Source organism: Populus trichocarpa, chromosome 11 (assembly GCF_000002775.5).
Source record: "Populus trichocarpa isolate Nisqually-1 chromosome 11, P.trichocarpa_v4.1, whole genome shotgun sequence".
Lineage (NCBI taxonomy): Eukaryota > Viridiplantae > Streptophyta > Magnoliopsida > Malpighiales > Salicaceae > Populus > Populus trichocarpa.
This window is the reverse complement of record NC_037295.2, coordinates 2477168-2492634: the sequence shown is the minus strand read 5'-3', so window position 1 is coordinate 2492634 and position 15467 is coordinate 2477168. Positions and strand designations below refer to the sequence as shown.

The window sequence follows — 15467 nt, the reverse complement described above, 5'->3', positions numbered from 1 at the left end:
TAAAAAAATTGAAAGATGATGAAATTAAAATAATAATAATTACAATTTCATTAATTATTTAAAAAAAGATCAAAATTGATAGATAAAAAATTTCAATTAAAAAAATAATAAGAGAAAAGCAAATAACAATTATAAAAATAAGGACCAAAGTTAATATAAAAATCAAATTAAATCAAATTCTAAGGGATGAAATTGAAAAACAAATTCAAAACAAAATATATAGCAATCAAAAGTTTGAAAATTAAATTTGATATAATCGGCAAATAATATGATATTTCTAAATTTTTCATAATTTCTGGAAAGTTTTTTCCGCCCAAAATAAAAGGAAAATAATTTCTTAGAAATTACCAAGCTAAATTTTTATTTGACTGAAAAATATTTTTTTTGTTGACTAATTTTTCTAATATTAAACAAACACAGGAAAGTTTATAAAAAAATAACAAATAAAACCTTGATTTTGTCTTTTTTTCATGTGAGGACAAAAAAATAGCTAAAAACTTTATAAGAGAGATTAAAAAAACCTTTGTCTGCACAACTAAACACGTATTTATTTTAGTTATCTTTGTTTTTTATACTTCAAGATAGATAATAATCAAATATTATTTAAGATTACAATTCTAAATTATAGAGAAAACTACTAATTTATTCTGAAAAGTCAATATAATTCATGACTTTTGAAATTCTCTGAAAAATAACACAACAATTATCTATATAGTAGGAAAAAAATGGCATAGCTTATATAGAGAAAAAAAAAAAACCGAAACTCACTCGGAAAAATACGTAAAATATAAAAACAACAAAACTGGGTCTATTGTATCTCCTGGAAAAACTTAAGCATAATTCACCAGTCGAATAGAAAATTATTACTACTTTTATTAGACTAAATATTGGACACATTTAAACTTTTTATTGGGCTTTGCTTTTTCTATCCAGTTCATAAGCACATTATCAAGACACTTCGATTCATTGCGTTAGGTCTTTCATATTCGCCCAAATGTTTATGTAAATAGTTGAGCCTGGACTTTAAGTTTTATGGTGGATGACTCTTTCTCAAGTTTATACATTGTTCATCAATGCTCCTCACTTGTAGCCCGTCTCTTGGCCTCTGTCAAGTGACTTGGGCTTCAGAATATTTGCTAGGCCATGAGAACTCATGAAGTTTTGATATCATATTAAAATTAATTATTTATTTTAAATTCCATCCAAACAAAAACTTAAACCTTACTATGGGCGTTCCATTTAAACTTAAACCTCACATTGGCTAGTTTTGTTTGACTTCAATTTTTATATTGCTAAGCATATCCATATGGAGCTTAATTAAGAAAATGATTTCATCCACATCCATTTTCTATTGCTAAGCAAATATGACAAGAACAAGTACAACTAGGTTTCATTGACTTCAATTTTGTAGTGCTAAACAAATATATAATAATGCTTTAACGATATATGAACAAGTACAGCTGGTTTCATTGTCTTCAATCATGTAGTGCTAAACAAATTCTACACGGCATGATTACATTCCACAAAGGCAACGATTTGATAGTTTTGATTATGATATGAACATAAATACAGAACATATCCCATTCATGACCTCTGCCCTTCGTTTCCCTTGGACTCAAAGTATGGAATTGTTAATATTCATTATATTTTCAACTTTTCTGCTGTTATCTAGCCCTTGCCATGCTGACAGTAATTCCGATCCCGGTTCGCAATGTACTGAAGTTGATAATGCTACCAATAGCAGTGAATACCAAGCCAATCTGAGCGAGCTGCAGAATTCACTTGTTGCTAATGCGCCTATCCAAAATGGCTTCTACACGACCGCAGCAGGTAAAGGTGCTAACAAGATTTATGGCCTTACACAATGCAGAGGTGATATTTCTGCCACAGACTGTGCAGCCTGCATCAAGAATGTTACCGTAGTACAAGGCTGCTCAAACAGTAAAAATGCGACGCGTTGGTTTAAGTGGTGTTTCCTAAGGTATTCAGACCGGAGCTTTTTCGGTGAATTGGATCAATCAGGAATGGTGGCAACTTACAATGACACCACTTTTGAAGATGCAAAAGTGGTTTCTGAAGGACTTAACTTCACAAAAACGCTTGCTTCTACAACTCCTAACCAGCCTTCGATGTTCTATACCGCAGTATTGGATGTTGGACAGAGTGGGAAGAGGTATGGCATGGCTCAATGCACTAGAGATCTCAGCAAGAGTGATTGTGGCAAGTGCTTGGATTTCCAATTGGCGACATATTTAAATATTATTGGAAATAAGAGAAGTTGGGATATTTATGGATCTAGTTGTAGCATGTGGTACTATGACTACCAGTTCTACTTCAACTTTTCAACACCTGCAGCAAAGGGAGGTGAGTTTTGTGAATTATTCAAATTGTTGATCTCTGTGTCTCTTTGTTTGTTTGAAATTTGATATTTATTTATATATCTATATTTTTTTGGGAATTGTCAGTCCAATTCCTGATTTGATCGTAAATTGGCATTCAAATATACTTGTCACTTGGCAAAATTGCAGGTTCCACAAGATCCTCACCACATCGAGTTGCAATTGGCATGGCCTTTCCAGTGCTAGTGTTTCTGTTAGTTCTTTAATATGATTTTGAATACCTTTTTTTGTTCATGGAGAAATGGAGATGTTGTTCGTGTTAAAATATGTATTCATTTAACTGTACATTAAATATTATACAGTATTTCTTTCCCTTTTCATTTTTTTTTGGATGAGTTACACTATATGAGTCAGTGAGTTATTATTATTATTATTATTTTAAATTGTGTTTGGTTTTAGATTAACGAGGGATATAGATTAAGCTTCTCTAACCTTGTTTGGTACATTTTTAATCTTTTTTTAAACAATATGAATAAATATAATTACAAAGACAACGATAACGATAACATGAAAATGAGATTATTTTAATACAGTTAAATTACTAAACAACTTATTATTAAATAACTCAAGTCTTCTTAAATGGCAGGATATATATAAATCTTCTCTGTCTACTGAGAGAGAGAGAGAGAGAGAGAGAGAGAGAGAGGAATATATTTTTCACTGCGTTGGTGCGAGAATCTATCGCATCCTTCCCATGATCGAACGAAATAGAGCACAGGCCTTTATCATCGACCATATGATATAAACAACAAAAGTTCACATCACATGAGCAGGTTGGTGATAATCATAGAAACTTAGGGATGGATGTCAGATGTGTTGCAAACAAACCAAGGATTGCACAATCTAATGATTTGTAGTCCAAGAAACAAGAACATGTAAATTCATGATAAACAAAGAGGATTGTGGAGCTTTATAATTATAAATATTGTTCTAGGCTTACAGCCTCCGATCTAGTCCCATGTTAAATGAAAAAACCAACAATTTATGAATTCATCAACAATAGCAGACGTTGATGGACAGCTTTCAACCGGTTGTATAGTCTCCCAGTAGTAGCTCACAGCTTAGGACGCTTGGGGTAGATGTCAGGAGTGAATTTCTGCGCAGCACTCAAACTACCCTTGATCTTCAATGCACCCCTGCAAGCATCAAATGAATCAGTTGAAGTACGCAAATGAAGAACAGACTATGAATTGAATTCGGGCAGTGATAGAATAGAACAGCTAAAGTTTTTAAATTGACAATGGGAGTTTTTTTCTCGGCATATCGGAGTTAGCCTAAGGAGGAGCTTGGTTTGAAGATCTCTTTGGATATGGAAAAGTCGATGATAGTTGGAAAGATTTAGTAATAATTTAAATCAGAATTGAGATAGTTCTTTGGTTTTATGGAGTTTTCCCTTGGATTTTTAGCTTGGTAGTTTAGCTTGGCAGTTCTGTTTGTGTGGAGGCAAAGCTGCATCCTATCGTTGCAGCTCTGTTTTGTGGTTTTCCTCTTCATTTGTTTGATTTGCTAAACCTGAGTGTTATGCAGACTTGTATCTTCTCCTTCCCGCCATCTTTTGGCGTTTTAATGCAATACTTTAGTTATAAGAAAAAAATGGGAGTTTTTTATATTTATAACAAAAGTCATGCTTTTTCTAAGCTTTTTTCCAAGGGTTCATTGAGTTTTTCTAATAAATAGCAGAAAATTGTTGATGGTTACTTACATCTAAAAATGTATGTTTAATAGTATTTTTAAAAAACAAGCTTTCATTTTATTATATTTTTTACAAATCATAAGAAAAAAATTGAATATTTTTAGAGAATCCTTATTTTGTTTTTAAAAAAACTCCTAGTATCTTTGTATAATCTCAAAAGTGTGTTTGCCGTAGTCTAATTAATGACATCTAGTTTTTTCTAATTGATAGAAAATAATAAATATTTAAAGATAGTGTTGTTAACAAAAGATAAATATGGATTGAAAAAACTATAAATCAAGATTTATTGGTATTGTTTATTGAAATAATATAATGATGTATTTGTCCCTTTTATCAAATAACTTAAACCTAATTATTAGAGATTTAAAGTGTTTTTACATTACACATTAGTTATTACCAAAATGATTAGGGGTTAATGTCTTTTTGCATTTCAAAAGTATAGGGAAAAGACTAAAATACCCTTAAAAGCAAAATCTTCAATGTTGTTGTTAAAAGGCAATTTGGTATTTTCAAAATGGTTTTTTGTTATTATCATATAAGATAAGAGACAATTTTTTACTTGACCAAATATAAAATATAATAAAAAAAATCAAAAGCATAGGAAAATTACCAAAATTCCCTTGAAAATAAAAAAAAATGGCTACAAAAGGCTTTTTTGTCTTTTTAAAAAGGCTTTTTCTTGATTATCAAGCCATCTTAAGGGCAATTAAGTCTTTTCATAAAGATAAAAAATAAAAAAATAACAAAAAAGGTTGGGGCACATGAAGCACACTTGTAGGCGCGTGGGAGGCGCCTATGTAGTTCGGGCAACGGCACTCGGCATCCAAAAAATATCTTTCTGCTATGTTATTAGAAGCGTCATCGTGTTCTTAATTTCCTAGTTATGTGGTTCGTATCATTGGTTGTGGTCTGGTTTGTTGCTAGTATGTTTTTTTTTTTTATATCTCCTTCAAAATTTATAGTTTGACTTTTTTGTTGTTGGTAATTTTCTTTCAGTCTTTATTCTTTTGGTTTATAGTTTTTTTTTTCTTTGTCTTTTTATAGAAATTTTATTTGTTTTCAACTTCTTCTTTTAATTTCAATTTACCAAATATTATATTCTCCAATTTAGTTCTTATTCTTTTAAATTTTTAGGCCTTTTGTGAAATTGATTTTTTTTCAATTTCACATTTCAATAAAAAATTTGTTTTTATTTTTTATTTTAATTTTGATTTTCAATATTTTGATTCTTTTTTGGGTTCTTTTATTCAATTGATTTTTCTTTTCAAATACACCTTTCAATCAAAAATAAAATTTGTTTTATATTGCAATTTTGATTCTTGTTTTTTTAATTGTCATTTATTTTTTGTTTTGGATCCTTTTATGCAATTGATATTCTTTTTCCAAGTTCCTTTTATGCAATTGATATTCTTTTTCCAAGTTAATCCTTTACTATTTAATTGGTTGAGAACTGCGTTTCGTAGTTGTTTTAGATAAGATGTTTTTGATCTAATTCTCCGGGTCACGAGTTTGAAAAGTTAATGGATATTGACTTTTTTTATTTTTCTTTTTAGCTTTGTGAATTTTTATGTTTTCTTATCTACCAACTATTTTTTAATCAATAAAACCAATTGCTACGTAGGTTTTCTTTTAATTAACAATTTTAACCCATAATGATTAGTGGAAAGGTGTATAAAATTGCTTCAGCACATCATGCTCTATCATCTCCTTTCTGCAGCAGTTCAAAATTATACCAAAATTCTATAACATGCCTGTAATTAATTAATTAACGGCCTGGTACTGCTTCTCCAACTTTCAATGCTTTAAATTTCCAACAGATTGTAGGTGATAATCTTGTAGGTCCGATTTATCTCAGGAAGTCGACTATTCTAAGTTTCTCCATAAATACACAGCTAGATTTGGCTTTAAGGTCTTGTTGAAGATGCGTTCAAAAGTCTTTAAACCAAACATAGGAGACTGAACCAATTGCCTTTTCTGCCAGGAAAAATGTGTTCAAAAATCCTTTGCAGACTTCTGGGTATGACCGTTCTTATAAATCTAAATTAACGATTGAAAGTGGAGATAATGTGAACGTCCAGATTTTCCAGCAAAGTGGTTGATAAATTTATTTTTCCAACGAAAGCACTCACAAAGTGGGCCGCCAGAAATTTAAGCAATATTCCACAGACTGATACTGCCCATTTCCCACCTACTTGTAGAGCTATAAAAATGGAAGGCAGGCTATTTTCAAAAACACAACATCACAAAGAGAAAACTGAGTTGCTGCAATGGCAATGTTACCATCAAAATTGCTGTTCTTTTTTAGTCCAGTTTTCATTCACCTCCTCGTTCTCACTATGGCACAAACAAATCTGCTTCAGCACTTTTGTATAGAAAATCATGGTAACTTCAGTGCTAATAGTGACTACAAATCAAACCTCGATCGCCTTATCTCCTCCTTCTCTTCTGATACAAATAATGATTATGGATTTTACACTGGCTCCTTTGGCGAAAACATCGACAAAGCTTATGCAATTTCGCTTTGTAGAGGAGATAAAAAGCCTGAAACCTGCCGTAGTTGCATTAAAAATTCCAGCCAAGTGCTCTCACAACTTTGTCCGAACCAAAAGGAGGCCTATATTTGGTATGATGATTGTATGTTGAGGTATGCAAACCATACCATTTTTAACAGTATGGAATTCGGTCCGTACTTTTGGATGTACAACCCGGTTAATGTTACCGACGAAAATGAGTTCAATGAGGTGCTAAATGCCTTGTTAGGCAGACTGATAAATTTTGCAGCGTTAGGTGATTCACGAAGAAAATTTGCAGCAGGAAATGCGACCGCAGAAAAGTCTCAACAAACGATGTATGCACTTGTTCAGTGCACTCCTGATTTGACTCAGCAGCAATGCAGCGATTGCCTGAATCAAGCTATCAAATTGATTCCAACATGCTGTTCTAAGAGGCAAGGAGGGAGGGTGGTTTCACCTAGCTGTCACTTTCGATACGAAAAGGACCCTTTCTATGACCTTGCAAGCACTTCGCCACTGCCACCATAGGCAACAGAACCAGCATTTCCACACCAACATCGTGAGGAAAATAGGTATTTCAGATTTTTTATCAGAATATATTCTGTAAACAAATATGGTAATTTTTTATGTGCTTTCAAATTAATTCAGGAATGATTACGTTGTCTAATCACATATTATGATTTTATGATCCTTTTTGCAGATAAAACACAACCTTAAATAGTTCGAACTGCCATCGCGAATGCCTTGCTAGTGTTATTGTGGTCCTTGCAACATGTGTGAGCCGCCTGACCGCTAGCCCTCTACCTATATAATGTCACTTTTCTTGTTTACAGCACTCAGATTTCTTTGAAAACAATAAATTAAAATAGCTATGATCTGTATGGACATCTATTTCCTCTGAATCTATTTAATAATAGGAGCAGTTTGGACACTATTTTAATTACATATTTGTTCAATGAATATCTCTCTGTTATGAATTTTGATATTATAGTTTCAATAATTGTGCTGTCAAGATATTAAATCAAAGAAATTTGTCTTCATCATAGTGTTCTGGGAATTTATGCCTCTTTTATGCGGAAAATAAAGAGTGTAATAATATTTTTTAAATCACTTTCTCTTTGTTATTTATTTGGAATATCCAGTGTAATTGCTACCTCTCTCAATGGCCTTACTCTTCATTTCCACGATTCTAATTAACATAAAAAAAAAAAAGAGTTTGGATATTTAATTACCCCGCCATGCTTTGTGACAAATGCCAAAAACAGGGCCTAATAATTTTTATGGTTCTTAATACTTAATGTGACTATAGAATATACTAGGATGGTCAAAGATTACATCATATAATTAATTTATTTGATTACTAATGATTTTGTAGGTAAACAAATAAAATGGAAGAAAGGAAAACGTCCTTTCATTTCAATAATTACCAAGTAAAAGTTTCAAAATCTATGTTTAATTTTTCATGATCTAATATGGTGAGCTTCTATTCTATGTGAAAAATAGGGAAAGTATTTTTAAATATTTCCATGAAGAATTTATAAGAAGAGAAGTATTCATCTTATTGCTCCATTACGTTTTCAAGTGATGTATATCAGATGCCTTGAGATGTGCTTGTTAGTTACAGATGCAGATTTGAAAAGATTTAAACATGGCTAACTTTATACTCCTGGATTGATGAGACTTTTCGAGAATATGCATTCGAGAGAGAGAAAGAGAAACGAGGATCCAATTGTGAATAAATTTGAGAAAAAGGGACTGAACTGAATTATATGTACAAAATTGGACTTAAAATACTAGGGTAGACTTCGCCATTGACCAGAGACTCCATTTATTCCATGTTTTGAATTTTCAACTCTGCTGTGGGTCATCTTGTACGTAGTTCCAATTTTTCTGAGGAATTGGACAGGCAATTTTGTGTCTCTCCGTGAATATTAATTCAGGTCGCCAAGTCTTCAAACCAAACAAGGAGTTCCAAGCGACCCAAGTGACATGCGAGTAGAAAAATGCAAACCTACACTACAAGTTAGCTTTGAAAAGTATGTGAAACATTAAAGGCATAGGATGGGCTAATTAGGGAGACATGCAGAGTAAGTTTATTAATTAATATTTAATGTTGCAAGAGGATATACTAGGATGGCCAAAGATTATATCATTTAATTTATTTGATTACTAAATATTGTTGAGGTAGAAGTAAAAGAAGAAATGACCTATAATTTTTAATGATCTAATGGTGAGCTTATATTCCGATAAAATAATTTTGGGCAATCATTACCAGAAATTCGCTAAATACCAACGGATTTACCGACCGATAAAATAATTTTGGGCAATCACTACTAGAAATTCGCTAAATACCAACGGATTTACCGACGGAATATTTCTGTCGGTAATTTGAGGTCGAAATTACCGACGGAAACTTTTCCGTCCGTAATTCAGTCGGTAACTACCGACGGACTATTTTCCGTCTGTAATTCAGTCGGCAACTACCGACGGAAATTTTCCGTCGGTAGTTACCGACTGAATTACGGACGGAAAAGTTTTCGAATTAAAAAAAAAGGCGGGTCGCTTTTCTATCGGTAGTTACCGACTGAATTACGGACGGAAAAGTTTTCGAATTAAAAAAAAAGGCGGGTCGCTGACGTGGAGGTTTTGGCGGGTTATTTTGTTTCCGACGGAATCACCGACGGATTCAAAATGACAGCCCATACAGTGCCCGTACAGTGACGTGACCGGTTCGCCTTTTAAATTACCGACGGACTCTCCGAGGGATTTGAAATGGCAGATCCGTACGGTGACGTGTCTATGTTTCCGTCAGAATCACCGACGTAATCACCGACGGAATGTCCGTCGGTGAAACCGTCGGAAAAAGTTAATATATGACAACTCTGGCGACCCTCTCCTCCCCTATTTCTCCTTCTTCTTCCTAATCCCAACTCTCCCCATCTGCAAACAACCAGCCCCCCCTCCCCCCCCCCAAAAATAAATCTTCCTCATATCAGCACAACAAATTATATTTCTTGAAGTTTTGTGGTCACAGCATCCGTGTTCTGATTTACCGACGGATTTTATCAATTTTTGTAAGTAATTCTATCTTTTTAAATTTTAACAATGAATTAAATGTCAATTTTATTGTTTTTTTAGTATATGTATTTTGGTATTAGATGTACATGTTTTATTGTTATTTCTCAAACAAACTTGTAGTATATGAATGTATAATTCTATACCTGTTATGGTTTGTTTTAGATTTTGTAAGATTGTATTTGTTTGTATATTGTTAAAACTTTATGGAACTACCGAAGTACATGTGCTATTTTGAAATAATTAATAGCTTGCTTAATGGGTCCGTTTAAAGTTTTATCAATGGTATTGCGGAGTGGTAATTTCTGTAAATTTATATATTTTAATTCGTATGGACGTTGATAAATGATAATGAATATTTAATATTTATGAAAAGTTGTGATTGGTTTGTTGGATAATCTCGAGGTAAAGTAATATTTTTGCAAGTTTATTTACCTAACTTAGTTAATTAATACATGATGTCATCATAATTTTATAGAGGTTCGATATAAGTCATGGATGATCGTTCATGGATGTATCGAGATTCACCCCAAGGATTGCGGAGGATGGATTATTGTAACGGGGTTCAGGGTTTTATTAATTTCGCAACATCTATTCCTAGAAATTTTACTGGAGGCGGTATTAGGTGTCCATGCAGGAAGTGTGAAAATAAAAAGTATCTGCATCCAGATGTTGTAATGATGCATCTTCTACACAAAGGGTTTATGGAGAATTACCAGTGTTGGTATGCACATGGAGAAGTATTTGTTAGCGAGAGTGAGAGGAGAATGGAAGAAACGGTGGTTGGGTCTACTTCTAGTGCTAGCAACGTGCATGAAGCGGCAAATAACAACACTAATCCTTACAGAAATATGGTTATGGATGCAATGAGAATGAATCAAGGTAATGACAGTCAATGTCCAATCGTAGAAGAAGAACCTAATGCAGATGCAGCTAGGTTTTTTGATTTGTTGAAAGATTCTGACGAACCATTATGGGATGGCTGCACGAACCACAGTAAATTATCGGCTGTAGCACAGGTGTTCACCATCAAGTCAGATCACGGGTTGAGTGAGGCCGGGTATGACAAGATTATTGAATGGGCAAGAAGCATTTTACCTGAAGGGAACAGGCTGAAAGAGAACTTCTATGCTGCGAAGTCCATGATGAAACCCCTCGGTTTAGGATACCAAAAAATTGACATGTGCCCTAACTTCTGCATGTTATACTACCTTGAAAATGTTGAGATGACCGAGTGCATGACATGCAGGCATTCCCGTTACAAACCTAGAACTGACAGGGGAAAGACTCTAGTGGCATATAAAAAACTTAGATACTTCCCGATCACACCTAGACTGCAGAGGTTATTCATGTCACCAAGGACTGCTGAGCACATGACATGGCACCAAGCACACCATGCGGTTGATGGAGTGATGGTTCATCCTTCTGACTGCGAAGCGTGGAAACGCTTTAACAGTGTTCATCCTCACTTTTCAGCTGAATCAAGGAATGTGCGTCTTGGGTTGTGTACAGACGGATTCAACCCATTTGGGTCATTTGCTGCTCATTCTTGTTGGCCGGTCATACTCACAGTTTATAACTTGCCACCGGGAATGTGTATGAGACCGGAGTTCATGTTTTTATCTACTGTCATACCCGGTCCAAGAAGCCCAGGGCGGAATATAGATGTTTGTCTTCGACCGTTGATTGATGAGTTGTCGCAGTTGTGGTCCTCCGGAGCTTTGACTTATGATATATCGAGGAAACAAAATTTCCTTATGAGGGCGGCATTGATGTGGACTATCAATGATTTTCCAGCTTATGGAATGCTTTCTGGTTGAAGCACGCATGGGAAACTCGCATATCCATACTGCATGGAAAACAACAAGGCATTCACGCTAGCAAACGGAGGTAAAGCTTCTTTTTTTTACTGTCACCGTTGCTTCTTGCCACTTCATCACAGGTACAGAAAGAACAGAAAAGATTTCTTTGTTGGCAGAGTTGAAAAAGATGTTGCATCCCCGCGTCTTTCTGGTAAAGAATTGCATGATGTTGTCTCAGAGTACGGTGACATTGTGTTTGGCCTTCAATCAGGTAAGCAAAAGTTTCCTGGTTTTGGTTTGACCCATAATTGGGTAAAGCGAAGTATCTTTTTTGAGCTTCCTTATTGGAAGACCAATCTGCTCCGCCATAACCTTGACGTCATGCACATCGAAAAGAACATGTTTGAGAACATTTTCAACACCGTCATGGATGTGAAGGGGAAGACAAAGGACAACATCAAGGCTAGATTGGATATAGCTTTATACTATAACCGTAAAAATATGGAGTTGGTTTATGATGAGTCACGGGTTGCAAAACCAAGAGCAAGCTTCATGTTAGAGAAAAACGCACAACTGCTAGTCTACAAATGGCTTAAGAGTCTGCGTTTTCCGGATGGACATGCATCAAACATATCAAGGCTGGTTAATATAGAGGACTGCAGATTGTATGGAATGAAGAGTCATGACTGCCACGTGTTTATGCAAACACTCATCCCATTAGCTTTTCGTGATTTGTTGCCAAAGGGAATATGGGATGCACTCACGGAGATCAGTCATTTCTTCAGAGATATATGCTCTAGCAAGTTGAATGTTGATCACATTGAGAGGCTTCAAACGAATATCGTCGAGACACTATGCAAACTTGAGATGATATTCCCTCCATCATTTTTTGACTCAATGGAGCATCTCCCTATACATCTACCGTTCGAGGCAAAAGCTGGAGGACCGGTCCAATATAGATGGATGTACCCATTCGAACGGTTAGATATTACAGTTGCAATGTAATTCATATATAAAAGTATTTTATATGTTTTTCTTAATTGAAAATACTTGATTAATATTTCAATGCAGGTACTTGTTTAATCTCAAGAAAAAGGTTAAGAACAAGGCGCATGTTGAGGCTTCGATATGTGAGGCCTATATTGTTGAGGAGATCTCAACATTTATCTCGTACTATTTCGAACCTCATCTGAGAACAAGAATCAATCGCGTTCCACGTCATGATGATGGCGGTGAAGTGCCTTCCAGTGGGAACTTGTCAATATTCTCCAATACTGGACGACCCACACCTAAAAATGTCGTAAGAGGAAGATATTTGTCGGAAATAGAGTTCAAACAAGCACACAACTATGTTCTATTTAACTGTGATGAGCTGAGACCTTTTATTCAGTAAGTTTATACTAATTAAACTTTGTTAGTAATATACTGTTAATTATATATTGTAATATCATACACTCATTATCACTTGCAGGCAACATCGTCAATATTTGCTATCCAATAACTCACAGTTGATCGAATCTCAGATCTTTCAATTACAAGATGAGCAGTTTGCCACGTGGTTCAGAACACATGTAAGCACTATCACAAACTCATTCTAACTTGCAAAATTACTGTATGTATGCATGTCATTACAAGATTCTCGTTCATTTACTGTTTATTGATGTACATTACATACAAGGTTTATCAAATGGGAAGGAGTGCACCTAAGTCATTGTCTTCACTAAGCCTGGGGCCTGAAAGAAAATGTAAGTGCTACAACGGGTATTTTGTCAATGGATATGTTTTCCATACTGAAGAATACGGGCAAGGAAGAAAGACATACAACAACGGTGTTTGTGTTAAGGGATCCACTAGTAGTGAGTTAGAAGTTGACTACTATGGTAGATTAGAAGAGGTCGTCGAACTGCAATATCATAACGAGCAGAATATAATGTTTTTATTCAAATGCTATTGGTATGACACGACTGACAGAGGAATCAGAGTTGATCCGCACTATGGTCTGGTCGAAATCAACTCAAAAGCTAGACTCCGCAACATAAACGATGTCTTTGTTTTCGCAAAGCAATGTCAACAAGTTTATTACACATACACCCCTTCATTTAGAAAGGATCGATCAAGAGTGGATTGGTTGTCCGTTTTAAAAATGAAACCCCGGGGTCGTGTTGAGGTTGTTCAGGATGAGAACGAAGACACAAGTATGCGAGATGAAGTCTTTCAAGTTAGTGAGGTGGTTGAACCATATCGAGTTGCTCCTTCGATTGAATTGGAAGAAAATTCAAATTTTTGTGTTTTCGATGATAGTCTTGTTGATGTTGACGCAGAGGAGTTGAATTTTGTTTTGAGCTCTAGCGGACAAGCAAATGTCGATGAAGAAGATGATATTCATATTGAAGATTGCGATGAAGGTGATGACAATTCAATTGATGATGAAGAAGAAGAAAATTCTGACTAACTACCAAAATGAAGCCCTATGTAAAACCCTTTTTTTCATGTAATTTAGATTATGGATGATATATTTTGAAACACAAAATATTTATTACTTGAAATAATTATTTGAAATGCCACAATTACAAAATAATTACTTGAAATGCCACCACATCACCGACGGCCACACTGACGGACGTCCGTCGGCATTTCACAGAGAGTTCGAAAACAATTACTGGTAATGCCACCAAATCCCCGACAGCCACACCGACGGACTTAAGTCCGTCGAAATGTCACAGAGAGTTCGAAAACAATTACTGGTAATGCCACAAACTCCCCGACTGCCACACCGACGAACTTAAGTCCGTCGGCATTTCACAGAGAGTTCGAAAACAATTACTGGTAATGCCACCAAATCACCGACGGCCACACCGACGAACGTAAGTCCGTCGGCATTTCACAGAGAGTTCGAAAACAATTACTGGTAATGCCACCAAATCACCGACGGCCACACCGACGAATTTATAGCCATCGGTAATGTGTCAATTTTACCGACACAATTACCGACAGACTGCGCGAATATCAAAGGGTTGTGCATTAAATGCATCTCTGACCGCGTCATCTTACCGACGGATTTCGAAAAATATGGAGCGCCATTAAAAAATTTGGTACGAAATTCAAAAATTACCGACGGATTTTTAACACCTCACCGACGGAATAAATTAAAATAATAATTAATTTTATATCCATCGGTAAAACTAGCTTTTAACCTACCCCGACCGCCTCTTCAGTTCATTTTCTCTTCTCCTCAGTTTTTCACCATTCTTTTCCTCTCCGTTCTTCACTCCGTTCTTCACTCCGTTCTTCACTCCGATCTCAAGCTCTTTTTATCGTGAATCTCCATCAGATTAAAAGGTTAGTGTTTCCTCTATTTCATTTTACTTTAATGGTTTTTTTTTGCTATTTTTTTGGTTTTTTTTTTGTTTTGGTGTATTTTTTGTAATGTAGATAATTAAAGTCTATAGTTTTTTTTTTTGCATAATTCATTGCTAGAGTCTATAGTTTTTTTTTTGAATTTATTGAATATTTTTTATTGTTGTATTGGCATAATTATTATTAGTTAATTTGTTGAATATTTATTGTTAATGTTGAATTTACCATAGAATTAGTAATTGAATATGTTGGAATAATTATTAATTTTACTTTATTATTGCATGATTTGTGTTTAATTTTTTCCATTTATTTTGATTGTTATTCTAGAGTTTTTTTTTTTAATTTATTGTTTTGTTGTATTGGCATAATTATTGAATAATTACTTGAATTGTAATTCTTAATGTTGAATTTACCTTAGGATTAGTAATTGAATATATTGGAATAATTAGTATAGATTGGGTAAATTGGTTGTGGCTATTGTTAATATGTGCAGGTTTGTGGATTTGGGTAGTATCCGGTATAGGGGAGGTGCTGTCAAATTTTTTTTTTACATTTGAATTTAATTATATAATTATTTGTATCAAATTGTGTAGATGCGTAGAACGAAAACTAGAGCTGGTCGCTCAAG

The 15467-nt window shown here is 34.5% G+C and overlaps 2 protein-coding genes across 2 annotated transcripts; both read left to right on the top strand.

Annotated features, from left to right (window-relative positions):
* The first annotated feature begins 1583 nt into the window (after positions 1-1583).
* On the top strand, positions 1584-2717 carry LOC7495302 (cysteine-rich repeat secretory protein 38). Its single transcript, XM_002316671.4, has 2 exons — positions 1584-2364; positions 2529-2717. The coding sequence occupies exons 1-2, from the start codon at positions 1587-1589 to the stop codon at positions 2603-2605; spliced, it is 855 nt and encodes a 284-aa protein (XP_002316707.4). The 5' UTR covers positions 1584-1586; the 3' UTR covers positions 2606-2717.
* Positions 2718-6333: 3616 nt separating this feature from the next.
* On the top strand, positions 6334-7545 carry LOC18102940 (cysteine-rich repeat secretory protein 38). The gene is made up of 2 exons (XM_006377203.2): positions 6334-7177; positions 7306-7545. The coding sequence occupies exon 1, from the start codon at positions 6360-6362 to the stop codon at positions 7131-7133; it is 774 nt and encodes a 257-aa protein (XP_006377265.1). The 5' UTR covers positions 6334-6359; the 3' UTR covers positions 7134-7177; positions 7306-7545.
* Positions 7546-15467: the final 7922 nt, after the last annotated feature.

Excerpts from the sequence above, each read along its gene's own strand:
- LOC7495302 (XM_002316671.4), top strand. The coding sequence starts at position 1,587 with ATGACCTCTGCCCTTCGTTTCCCTTGGACTCAAAGTATGGAATTGTTA. Across the intron at positions 2,365-2,528 it reads AACACCTGCAGCAAAGGGAG|GTTCCACAAGATCCTCACCA; the intron begins GTGAGTTTTGTG and ends GCAAAATTGCAG.
- LOC18102940 (XM_006377203.2), top strand. The coding sequence starts at position 6,360 with ATGGCAATGTTACCATCAAAATTGCTGTTCTTTTTTAGTCCAGTTTTC.